We start from the raw sequence: 13,615 nt of genomic DNA, 5'->3' as shown, positions 1-13,615 counted from the left end.
ACTCTAAAATCAGGCTCTATCTAGCTTTTTCATGACACTATTCTATAGAAAACTTAAAAGGAATTACAAGTATTTAGCATAAAATATTTTATAATTATATTATCTCATTTCAGGAACTTACTATACCTTACAATACTGTATAAACTGTAAGAGAAAATTTAAAAATAAGGGAGACAAAGGTGAAATGATTGGAACCAATAAGAACTAAATCATGATGATACATACTGATTGGCTTCAAGTTTGGCTGAAAGCATTCTTTACAGCAAGCTTTCAAAAAGAAATAGGTCATAAACATGCCCCAGACAATCTTACAGTATTAGACCATCTCTGTAGCTATATTACACCCTTTCGCTTAAACCTCAAACTTTGCAGGCATAACTGATTTTTCTCTGTATGTATGTGTGTGGGGGTGATTCTTCAGAGATTCAAATTGAAGGCATCTGCTCCCCCTCCTTTATAACAGTACACTATATTTCTGATACCCAGTTGTGAACTTCAGAAAGCTATTCTTTTTTCTTCTAGTCAATAATGACTTTTAAACCCTTGTACAGAAACTGACAAGTGTAAGCTAATAACTATTCTATGTAGACTGCCTTAACTGATGAATTCTTCCCTCAAGTTACTAGTTGTTGCAAATAATGTACTCTTAAAATCTTCCAAAACTTGTACTCTAATAGAACTTACTCTTGCTTACTCTAACAGAGTTCTTAGAACTATAGTTCATTGTTTTTTGGTGTGGTACTGTTAGTCATTTTTTTATTATTTGTGCACTTGTTAGTATTACTTCAAAATATTCAAGATCATAATTGATCTTTTGATGGTTTTAAAAATTCTGCACAAAGCCATTAGAACAGAGAGACTAGTTATAATATCCCAGCTGTGCTTTGTAGAATTATGTCTTACCTAAACTTTTCTTTTAACTCTGTAGAATTGGGGAGGGTAGAACATTTTTTTATGTTAATTATATTCTTATTGTCACTGTACGTTTGGTTATTTTGTTTTCAAAGTACTGTGTTTTTCATGTGTGTTTGTTTTCTGTTTAGCCTCGTCGTGGCCGTAGCATGTCGGTTTGTGTTCCCCATCTTTCTGCTGTTCCCTCTCTATCCCGCATCTCTCCCAGTGCTCCTTCCACCCCATCACCAGTGCAGTCTGCACCTCTCTGTCCTTCCCTCCTTCGGACTGCCCCTGAGGAAACTTTTGCCGAAAAGCTCTCTAAAGCATTGGAGAGTGTCCTGCCTATGCACTCTGCCTCCCAGCGCAAGCACCGACGCTCCAGCCTGCCTTCCCTCTTTGTCACTACTGTATGTAACTGTAAACTTCCTGACAAGTGAAAAACCATTACCAATGAATACATCCGGGCATGGAGAATTTGCTTAAAGTGCAAAACTAAACTATTCACAAATGTTGTGCTTTAGGATAACTATTCCTATAGGAAACATTTTTATAATAAGACTTTAAATGGGAATAAAAAGCAAGGAAGCAATGAAAGAGAATCCTTATAATATCACAGCACATATCAATAGAACTTTTGTTATACTTTCCTATCTCCTGTTGATAAAAAGGTTTGTGTTTTTATATCTTAGCAAAATGTATGTGTATTACTTAAACTCATTATTAGCCTAATCAAAAGTAGAGTCTACCAAACATTAACCAAATGTGTTTTCTCCTCAAATTATTAAGGAATACAACTCATTGAGTCCTTTATCTTTTAAGCCAGTCAATGAGCAGTAAAAGTTGATTTTAATTTAGTCATTTGTATAAAATGTGTCAGGAAGCCAAAAGACTATTTCCTCTTTGAGAAGTACCCTTTTTGCCCCCTTTTGCCCCCTTTTCTTCATAATTACATAAGATAGGGCATTGACTGTAACAACAAATATATTAGATACATATATAACATATATAACTTTCCTTGTCTCCATTAATGTCTATGAAAGATACAACCTCTCAAAGTACTTTAATTGCTGTGAGACCTTGCTTGCAACTTTTCCAAACAGAGAGTATAGTTAATATTCTGAACTAGTAACACCAGAATCTTAAAATTTTTACTTAGGAAAGTGATTAACTACAGTGTTTATGGCTTCAGAACACAACTTGAATAACCAATAAAATGTGAGCATTCTGATTTGAAGCAGAAATACTTCAGCAAGTTGAGGAAATGGCTCAGTGACTAAAGTGCTTGCTGCAGAAGCATGGTGACCTGGGTGCAGATCCCTAGAACCCATGTAAAGCCTGCCACATTAGTTGGTGTCTATAATGCCAGTGTTTCTATAGCAAGATGGGAGGTGATAATAGACTTTCTAGAATCTCATGGTCCCTCCAGCCTGTTGTACACAGCATCAAACAAAAGATAGCGGTTGGATGATGATGACCAACACCCAAGGTTGTCCTCTGACCTCAACACCCATTTTTGTGTTGTTGGGATTGAACCTAGACCCTTGCATATGTGAGGCAAGCACTTCTTGGAGTCCAGTACATGATAGAGAATTATGTGCATTGCATTTGGCAAGCTAGGATGCTAAGCTCAATCTTAAATTTTGGGAGCAAATAATGCTATTAAATCAGGTTTGCTATTTTATATTACCTCCTTTTCACCTGATTTGTCAGAATTAGAAAATCATGGTGTTCAGCACCCTTTAGCAATGATCAGAAGAGTGATTTGGCATTTGTAAGGTGTTTTATAGTAAAACTATTATTCATTGTGTTTTTAAATACAGAAAGGTAAAGCAAGTCATTTATCTTTTTGTTATTTGTTTTTTGTAGGGTTTTTTTTTTGTTTTGTTTTTTTACATTTGATTTTTGTTATTGGTTTTTTAAGACAGTGTCTCACTATATAATTGATCGAGCTAGCCTTGTACTCAAAAACCGCCCCTGCCTCAGCCTCTTGAGTGCTAATTTTATAAGTATGTACCATTGTACTTGACTTGTTTGTCTTATAGCATATGCCAAAAATCTCTTCTCATTTATACTGTTATAAATTTCCTAATATAATAGCACTATGGAACAGTAGCTTAAGTTGAAGCATATTTTAAGTATAAAAATAATAGGGTTATTTGTTATCCTTTAGTATTCTGACTTTAACTCTTTCCATTGACAAATATTTTAAGAATGAACACATTTATTATAGGTAAAATAGAGTGTTAGTCATGCCTTTGCTTTAAGAGAGCAGATTTGTGGGAAAGCAGCTGTTTCATTCAAGGAACTGCCACAGATTGACCTCATTGGCCCTGGATGTATTTAGTGGATTTTTGGTATACACATAATTTCAAAAAGCATTGTTAGTTATTAAAATTTTGGTGTGGCCACTTTGTGGGGTTACACAGAGCTATCCAGCTGTGCATGTCTGATGTAATTTTACATATTGAATGTATGAATTACTTGTTTTATTCATGTTGATACAGCCTCAGTCCATGGCGCATCCGTGTGGGGGGACCCCAACATACCCAGAATCACAGATATTTTTCCCAACTATTCATGAACGTCCAGTTTCTTTTTCACCACCTCCTACCTGTCCACCGAAAGTAGCCATTTCCCAACGACGTAAGAGCACCTCCTTCCTGGAAGCCCAAACTCGCCATTTCCAACCCCTGCTGAGGACTGCTGGCCAAAATCTTCTTCCACCTGGTGGCAGCCCAACTAACTGGACACCAGAGGCCATAGTTATGTTGGGTACTACAGCCAGTAGAGTAAATAGAGAGCTATGTGAGATGCAGGGCCAACCTGTGTTTGAGCCAACCCAGATTTACAGTGACTATAGACCTGGACTAGTACTGGCAGAAGAAGCTCACTATTTTATTCCTCAGGAAACAGTATATCTAGCTGGGGTGCATTACCAGGCCCAGGTGGCAGGACAGTATGAGGGCATTTCATACAACTCACCAGTACTGTCAAGTCCTATGAAACAGATATCTGAACAGAAGCCAGTGCCTGGGGGCCCTTCCTCAAGCTCTATCTTTGAATTTCCATCTGGACAGGCTTTTCTGGTAGGACACCTTCAGAGTTTAAGATTAGATTCTGGACCAAGTACTGCATCACCCCTCTCTAGTATTTCTGCACCTAACAGTACAGATGCTACACATTTGAAATTTCACCCTGTCTTTGTACCTCATTCTGCACCAGCTGTGTTAACTCATAGCAATGAGAACAGAAGCAACTGTGTATTTGAATTTCATGCTCAAACACCAAGTTCCTCTTCAGGAGAAGGAGGTGGGATTTTGCCTCAACGTGTTTACCGAAATCGACAGGTTGCTGTGGATTCAAGTCAGGAAGAACTGCCTCCTCAGTCAGTTGGATTGCATTGCCATCTGCAGCCTGTTACTGAAGAACAGCATAATAACCATGCCCCAGAATTGACCATTTCTGTGGTAGAGCCTATGGGACAGAACTGGCCAATAGGAAGCCCAGAATATTCCAGTGATTCCTCTCAAGTCACTTCTTCAGATCTCAGTGATTTTCAGTCACCTCCCCCTACAGGGGGAACAGCTGCACCTTTTGGCTCTGACGTCTCATTGCCCTTTATTCGTCTGCCTCAGACAGTGTTACAAGAATCCCCATTATTCTTCTGTTTCCCCCAAGGAACCACATCTCAGCAGGTCTTATCTGCCTCATATTCTTCAGGAGGATCTGCACTCCATCCACAGGTTATAGGAAAACTTCCACAATTCTTTTAAACTACCCTATTATGCACCAGTACATTTAAATTTTCTATTTCGTTTCCCTGAATCATGGATTTATGAGAAATGTTTATTTTCTTAATAGGATTTTTTTTTTTTTTTTTTTTTTTTTTGTGGTTATAAATACTTGTACTAAAGAATGACCCGTAAAGCAGAAAATACCTGGTTTGCCTGTGGTTTTAGTTATCATAATCAATGACTAATCTCTATGTGGAATTTTATGGTAGGAAAAAAAATACAATTGTCTGCCAGTCTTGATTATTTAGATATAATAAAATAATTTAGTATAATGCCTTTTTAAAAAATTAAAAAACTATAATCTTAAAGCCAAAATGGGAAGTAATGAGAACACAGAGCCTTTCATTATAAGAAGGACTTGAAAAAAAACACATCTTAGGTGTTTGGCTTCATAAATTATTGATGCCATTTTGAAATGGTATCACTCACACCACTGTCTTAAAGATCCAAATAGAACATTAAGCTGACACTAAGAACTATGCCTAATTTTAGTGATTATTAGAGTCTCTTATGTAATGGCTTTATAGGGCTTTGCATAAATTTATGGTAACATGCTGCGAAGTTAGGAACAGTAAATTCAGGCCCTGATCTCTCAATACATTTAGAAATTAAGTCACACTCATGAGTGTATATACTCATGCAAATATAAACAAAGAATCAGAATTAAGTCAGCAACAATGATTTCATATATTCTTTAAGTACTTCAGTTACTTAGAGTAGTGTTAGGAAGCAAAAGGACCCTGAAATTTTAAGCGATGAGAGCATGATGAATGCTTATATTATCTTCTAAGCTTTGCAAAGAAAAAAAAATTAAGAAAATAAATAATTTAAATTTTACTGAAGTGTGATACATTCATTCAAACAACCTCCTCTAAATTGAAATGAAGCAATAATGATTGTAGTAGTCTTTTCATTTCCTTTATGTGTTTGTATACATAGTATATATACATTCATTTCCCTAACATATATTCTTGTACTCTATTTTCAGTTAATTTAGACTTCTTGTTAATAGGAATATACTGTTCAGCCAACATGGTTGACACCATGGTTGGCATTCTTTGTTGGTTAATCCACTGTTTTGGGTGGGGCTCTTCTTGTCGGTGTACTTTGTTGTTGTTAAGCAGCATCTCTCAAAGTAGCAGCCACGTCCCCTAGTTTTCAGTCAGAATGACCCCGCATGTTTCTACATGTTATATACTTGTTTAGAACTTGGTTTTTAACAAACCTTTGATATTTTTCATCTATGACATTACAAGAAATAGCAAAAGAGGACACTAAATTCGCATTTAAGTGTGGTTTTTCTTTAGTTATCCAGATTAAAATTTTGTCATATTGATAGCTTACATATTTTTCCTGTGTGACAATTTTAATGTGAATCTGACTATTCAAACCAGCTAAAACTATAGCCAACGTCAATGGTAGTTTTTTGTTTTGTTTTGTTTTGTTTTGTTTTCTACTAGAAGTGTGTTTGTGTTTTTGTACTGAGATGTGATCAGAGATGGTCTATGATCTTTTTTCTAAACTTACCTTACCAAAAATGCCAGAGGTCTGTCTGATACTACACCACCAAGCTGATGTTTCATTTTGATCAAGCAGTCTTCTCAGGATCTGAAGTATTTATACAAAAGTCTAAACTGTATGTGTATAGCCTTCTCTAATTTGTAATTGCTTTTTTTTCTTCAGGCACAGGGCCAGAGCCAAGGCCAGCCATCAAGTAGCTTAACAGGGGTTCTATCTTCACAACCCACCCCACATCCTCCGCAGGTAAGAATGTTACATTGCTACATTATGTTTTACCAGGAACCAGAAGCAGTATTTTATATCTTTATGAGCTAGATTCCTGATATAAGTGGTTTGCCAAGTTTTCTAAAGAGTAATTGTCATAACATTTCTTATTTACTCAAGAATAATTTAGTAGGTATATGTGGAAAAGAACCATTATATAATTTATCTGCCTTCTTAAATGATTTTACAAATAAGGTAAACTATATAAAGACTTCCAGTTTGTTTCTTCATGCTTATGACTAGTTCGTGTAAGAGCATTTATCACTTTTTTGTTTGTTTGTTTTGTTTTTTGTTTTTGGGTTTGTTTTTTTTCTAAGACAATGTTTTTCTGTGTACCCTTAGCTGTCCTGGACTCACTTTGTAGACCAGGCTGGCCTCAAACTCAACAGCGATCTTCCTGCCTCTGCCTCCCAAGTGCTGGGATTAAAGGCGTGCGCCACCACACCCACCTTCATTTATCACTTTTAATCCTACTATTTGGAAGGCAGAGTCTACACATGGTCCAGAGTGAGTTCCCAGATAATCATGCTTACACAGAGAAACCTTATCTTTAAAAAGCATTTTGTCATTCCATCCTCCCATGGTACGTGCCTCAGATAGTGAACTTGTTTTTATTAATATGTGGGATGAAGTATCAGATTTAGTGCACGAGGGGCTTAATGAAAACCCAAAGACCTTTTTTTTTTTTAAGGAATTGGAGAGATGGCTCACTCTTGCAAAGGACGCAAGTTCAGTTCCCAGGACCCATGTGGTTGCTAACAAACATCTGGTGTTCAAATTCCAAAGGATAGTGACCTCTTAGGGCCTCCTCAGGCATTAAGCATGCATTTTGGCTCATATATACATGCAGGCAAACACTTAAGAACAAAAACATAAAAAGCAACTACTGCAGGAAGATTTTTTTTTAATTAATTAATTTATCTACTTATTTACTTAACATATGAGTATTCTGCCTGCATATACACTTGCACACCAGAAGAGGGTATCAGATCCCCATGTGTTTGTTGGGAATTAAACTCAGGACCTCTGGAAGAGGAGTTACTGCTCTTAACCGCCGAGCCATCTCACCAGGCCCCTAAAGATTTATTTATTTTGTGTATTTTATGTATATATGTGCTTTGTCTTCATGCACACCAGAATAGGGCATTAGATCCCGTTACAGATGGTTATAAACCACCATGTAGGAGCTGGGAATTGAACTCGGGACCTCTGGAAGAACAGCTACTGCCCCTAACTTCTGAGCCATTTTTCCAGCCCCAAGATTATTATTTGTTGTTGTTATGTCCCAAGAGATCTTTGAAATTCAGGCCATAAGTGAAAAAAGAACCAAAGAGATTTCTTTCTCTCTCTCTCTCTCTCTCTCTCTCTCTCTCTCTCTCTCTCTCTCTCTCTCGATTTGCTAATCTTAAAATTAAGTATCTATAGTTTGTCAATGCTTTTACTAAACAGACTTATTTTCAGGGAAATCATTATTGGCATAATTTCTTAATTAGCTGTTTCTAGCAAAATTCAAACTTAACCGTGTAATATGATAAACTGTCTTATTAATAGTGCCTCAACTATATAGTTTTGAACCAACCACCATATTGTAAAATGACTTCTACTTCTAATTTTTGAAATAAATGTTTTTGTTCTTATTATACATGACCTCCTTTAATATAATATGTGACCATGGAGATTAAGTCACAGGTTATGAGATGGCTCAGCAGGTAAAATGCTTTTTGTGCAACCCTGAAGACCTGAGTTAATCCCTGGAACCACATAGAGGTGGAAGGGAAGAATTAATACCACATAGTTGTTCTCCAGCTTCTATGTACACACCATGGCATGTATTTGAGTGTCCTCCAATGTACATAGACACATACACACTGTACACACAATAATAGAAAAACATTTAATGAGGCTAAAAGGTACCTTATCAGTTTGGAACACTTGTTGCTCTTTCAGAAGACGGGAATTTGTTTTCCAGCATTCACACGAGGGACCCACAGCTGACTGCCTGAAATCCCAACTCTAGGAGATCCAATACTTACTTTTTTGTCCTCTACATACACCTATAATTGAGCACATGTTTATGCCTTTTTTTGTTTGTTTTTGTTTTGTTTTTTTAAGACAAGGTTTCTCTGTGTAGGCTTTGCTCTGTAGACCAGGCTGGCCTCAAACACAGAGAGATCTGCCTCCCCGAGTGCTGGAACTAAAGGTGTACACTACCACACCTGCCACGTGTAATACCATAACACACCTAATTTAAAATAAAAATTAGGGGCCTAAAGTGGTGCTCTTCAGTTAAGAGCCTTGGATATTCTTGCAGACAACCCAGGTTTGGTTCCCACCGCAGATATATGGTGCTTTAAAACCATAGCTAGAGTTCCAGGGGATCTGATACCCATTTCTGACCTCTGGATACTAGGTATGCATACATGTATGTAGTATACAGACAAACAACACACTCCCACACATGAATGAATGAATGAATGAACGAACGAACGAATGAACGATCGGTTTTCTTTAAAAAGTCACTTTGAAGTCCTTTATATATAGAAGAAATTAGTAACCTTTGTCATACCCACATTTACCTAGTGATCAACATTTCTTCTTTAAAAACTTTTTGACCAAGGATTGTATGCTTTGTATTGGTCCTAATATTTCTTCCAAACAAATGCTTTTCATTCATTTGTGATTATGTTTAAATTGAGGAAGTTAAAAAAGTTTTTGTCAACATCAATAAATTCTATTTTACAATCCCTAGTAAGAATCAAATTACAAGTTATGTAAAAAGTGGCAGAAGCACTGTGGTGAGTACTAATCACTTTCAGGCTTTTTGAGTCATCATATCTTGTGAAACCCCCAAGCTGGTCTTGAACTCTCTTAATCTTCTTGCCTCTGCCTCCCAAGTGCAAGAATACAAGCATGAGCCACACACCTGACCTATCACCAGTAAAAGAAAAACATTTTCATTCTCTAAAGAAATGGGTCATTTGTCTTAAATACACGTGTATCCACATGTGTACATACCTATAAATATTACAAAATGAAGGAGAAAGAAATAAACCATTAAGTTCAACACTCAAAAAGTTTGTGGGGATTAAGTAGCACAATACTATCAATGTTAAGTTAAAATAATTAATAGTATATCTGAATGTAATGATGTACCCCTCAAACGCCAGCATTTAGGGAGCTTAAAGCAGAATCATAAGTTCCAAGCTACCCTGGACTATCTAGTGAGTTGACCTCTCAGAAAAGAAAACAATAGCTCATAAGGCCCCACCTCTCTCCCCCCTCTCCTTGACTATATAATATAAAATAAATATCACATATAAAAACAGGCCACCAATGTAGAAAAGAAACCTCCTTTACTTCCTTGAATTTATCCATTCAAGCAGAACCTGGTAATAAATGATGCGGTTTTTTTGGATAACAACTCTATAACTATTTAAGAAAAAGCTTACTATTATAGACATCTTGGTTTCTTGTATGCTTTAACTGGAATCAACCTTTTAACACTTTCTCAATTAATTTTTTTAGATTGTTCAGATTTATTTGTATTTATTCTGCCAGTTTCCTTTTCACCGCTATTTACCCTTTCTCTTCCTCCCTCCCTCCTCCTTCTGTAGAAACCTTTCTTTTTCCCAAGAAAAAAATTGCCCTTTTACTTTCAGGTGTGTGTGTGTGTGTGTGTGTGTGTGTGTGTGTGTGTGTGAGAGAGAGAGAGAGAGAGAGAGAGACAGACAGACAGACAGACTTCTTCCTTTGTTTTATTGAACCCAGTTCTACCTGTAACTGATAAGAGTCTACTATTCAAAAGACACATTCTTGGCAATGTTGGTACACTTTAGACTGTTAGATATAAGAATTTTTGTGTAGTTTCATGACTAAGAAGCATTACTAATTAATTTATAAAGCAGAAAATATTAGTTGATTAATGAGTCTTGAATGAGTATTGGGGTAAAGAAGTGCATGTAATAAGCATTGTATGTCTTCATAGCATGAAATCCTTTGCTGTTACAAAAGGCAATTTAAGCCAGGCGGTGGTGGCGCACGCCTTTAATCCCAGCACTTGGAAGGCAGAGGCAGGTAGATCTGTGAGAGATATTACAGTGTTGCTTGTTTTAGCATAGGAGGTTATTTACTAAAACATGTAATACTTTTTGAAGAAAATTATAACCCTTCCCCCAGCAAAACTTAGCTACTAGAATCAAATTTATGAAGCTAGTTTATTTAAGAGGTATTTGTAGTCTAGTATGATATTTACTTTTCCAGAGTCTAAGATATTAAGTAAGTCAAATTACTAAAAATTCAAGCTTTCTATATCAGTGTTTTTGTTGTTTTGTAAAAAGAGTTAATGCAGTGGATGTGAAGCTTTTAATCTCAGTACCCAGGAGGCAGAGGAGGAGGATCTCTGGAAGTTTGAGGCAGTCTAGTCTATAGAGCAAGTTCCAGAAGAGCCAGGCCTACACAGAGAAACCCTGTCTTGTAAAACCAAAAGGAATGAGTGAGTGAATGGATAAATAAGTGAATAAGGCTTTTCTTATCTGTTACTGGGTTCCAGAACAGCCAGGGCTACACAGAGAAACCCTGTCTTTAAAAAAAAAAAAACCAAAAATAAATAGGTAGGTAGATAGGCAAGCAGACAGGCTATTCTTATGTGAATGGCTTTTTGGGACAGAGTAAATGAGGAATGCTCCCCCCCCCCCACATATTTGTGTTGTTATTTTCTTGTGTTTTTACCGAAAGCTATAATGGAAAGTCTAGAGACAGGACTCAGCCGTTGAAAGAGCTTACTGCTCTTCTGTGGACTTAATTTTAGTTCTCCTGCCAGATGGCTTACACCTTCCTTTAACTCCAGCTCTACGGGAAGAGACCAGGCTCTCTTCCAGCCATTGTGGTTGGTCACCTACCCACATTTGTACATATTGAACAAACAAGCTTTAAAATTATATGCTTTATATTAATGTGGTTTCTCCATGTATATATATGGTTGTTGGAAAAATACACATGTCTTCCATAAAAACATGTACAAACCCTTCATATGTTCATATTCTTCTATTCAGCCTGAGGGTCGTTTTCATTTATCATCTTGCAGCTATGTTCTGTCTGTCAATAAGAGATATTTGAAATAGTTTCCACAAGCCAAGTCTAGGCAAAGCATGATTCTATTCTATTTACACAAAACATAATTCTTGTCATCACTGCTTGGCTGATTTATTCGTTATTAGCCAGTATAATTATGCAGAAGCAGATGACATATACCTTTGCCTTTCCTAAGGTACCATTAGCATACCTGTCAGTTGTTTTAATGAGGAATAAGTTCATGTTAAATTCCTTTACTCCTTCTAAACACTCCCAACTGAACGGTTTGTTGGTTTGTTTCTTATAGTCAGCTAAGATGGACTAGTCATGAGTTGTTCTGAGAGAACCTAAATAATGTAATCATAGGCTAAAGTGTTTGTGTGAATATAGACGCTATTGGTATTTCCATTTTACTGATGGGAAAGCTAAAATCTGGAAATGTTTTGGAAACTTTCTCAAATATAAGGCTTCTAAGAGGTGAAAGTCCTTTATACATTCTTCTGGTTGGAGGGGTATATTAAGAAGCTTTGTGGAAAAGATGATATGTTGGATCCCCCAGTTTATAAGTCAGATATCGATGAAGGAATATTCCAGGCCAAGAGTGGAGGGATTGCAATTTGGACCTTGTAAAAGGAACAAAGAAAAGTATGATACAAAAACAGAGAAGCCTTCAGTTTGATTTAAGGTGGATCTTTTCTATTTTGAAAATTTCTTCTCTTTATTTGTGTGTGTGTGTGTGTGTGTGTGTGTGTGTGTGTGTGTGTGTGTGTGTGTGTGAGAGAGAGAGAGAGAGAGAGAGAGAGAGAGAGAGAGAGAGAGAGAGAGAGAGAGAGAGAGAGAGAGAGATCCTGAGCATTCCGGCATGGATTTGTCCAGGCAGACCAGCCTAGACCTCTACCTAGTGATAACTGTTTATCTCAATAAAACAAAAAATAAAAAGAACAACAACGGGGGGGGGGGGAACGGAACTACATTATGCAAACCTTTTCTTTTTCAGTTCTCTTTTACCAGGCTCTCTCCTTTATTTTGAACAACCAAAAAACCATTTATGAAATAAAATAAAACAAGTGGAAACAAATGTAGTGAGCCAACAAGATGGCTCAATGGATAAAAGGCCCTTGCTACAAAATATGATGGATCTGATTTTGATCCTGTTTGTTACTTTAAAAAGTACTGAATATCATTTGGACAGGACATTCTCCACAGTTGAGTGAAGAGTGGGGACTGACTTTCACATGAACTCTGGTGCCCCATATTTGACCATGTCCCCTGGATGGGGAAGCCTGGTGGCACTCAGGGGAAGGATAGCAGGCTACCAAGAAAAGACTTAATACCCTATGAGCATATACAGGGGAAGGAAGTCCCCCTCAGTCACAGTATTGGGAGGGGAGGGAGGAATGGGAGGATACAAGGGATGGGATAACAATTTAGATGTTCTATGAATAAATTAGTAAAAATTTTTTTAAAAATAAATGTTACTTTAGGAATTGATACCAAGGTTACATGAATGTAAATTTATTTTTTTAAAGGCCACAGAACATAAAATTTTTACTAAACTAATATTCTGACAGGTGCATATTAAAATTCTACCTCAAATCTCAAGAAAGTGTGGGCCAGGGGGTGACTCATTGGGTAAAAAGTGCTTGCTAAACAAACTCTCCTGCCTGAGTACTAAATACAGTACCACAAGTAATCCCAGTGTACCTATCAGAAAATTATATTCAGAGACAAGAGAGTCTTCAGATGCCAGCCTGGCTTAAACAGGAAATGATAACCTTGCTCAAACTAAGTAAAAAAGCAAGAACAGACACCCGTAGGTTGTTTGATGACCACTACAAGTGCACCATGGCATGAGTATGAACATGTGTTCTCTCTCTCCATCTCCCCCCCCCCCCCCCCCACAAAACTACCAAAGCACCTATAACACAATGCCAGTAAAAATAAAGGAACTTACGTGTCTTCCATTTGAAAAATATGAGGATATGGTTTAGTTTCCAAATTAATTTTTTTTAAGCAGGTAATTATAGATAATTTGTTCATAATCCTTAAATATAAATAGGTGCAAAGTGGCC

The 13,615-nt window shown here is 36.9% G+C and overlaps 1 protein-coding gene across 18 annotated transcripts in view; it reads left to right on the top strand.

Annotated features, from left to right (window-relative positions):
• Wnk1 (WNK lysine deficient protein kinase 1) overlaps positions 1–13,615 on the top strand; it is a 131,029-nt gene that overhangs the window by 81,815 nt on the left and 35,599 nt on the right. For 16 of the 18 annotated variants that reach the window (XM_051155255.1, XM_051155254.1, XM_051155253.1 and 13 more), the window contains exon 9: positions 6,372–6,452. In XM_051155255.1, the coding sequence (XP_051011212.1) occupies positions 6,372–6,452 (81 nt within the window). Of the gene's footprint in view, positions 1–1,043; positions 1,302–3,398; positions 4,638–6,371; positions 6,453–13,615 lie in introns of all 18 variants that reach the window. The other 2 variants (XM_051155257.1, XM_051155256.1) reach the window with 2 other exon arrangements.

This window comes from Acomys russatus, chromosome 13, assembly GCF_903995435.1.
Source record: "Acomys russatus chromosome 13, mAcoRus1.1, whole genome shotgun sequence".
In the NCBI taxonomy this organism is placed as follows: Eukaryota; Metazoa; Chordata; class Mammalia; order Rodentia; family Muridae; genus Acomys; species Acomys russatus.
Note: the sequence above shows the minus strand (reverse complement) of the source record. Positions and strands in the feature narration are given on the sequence as shown.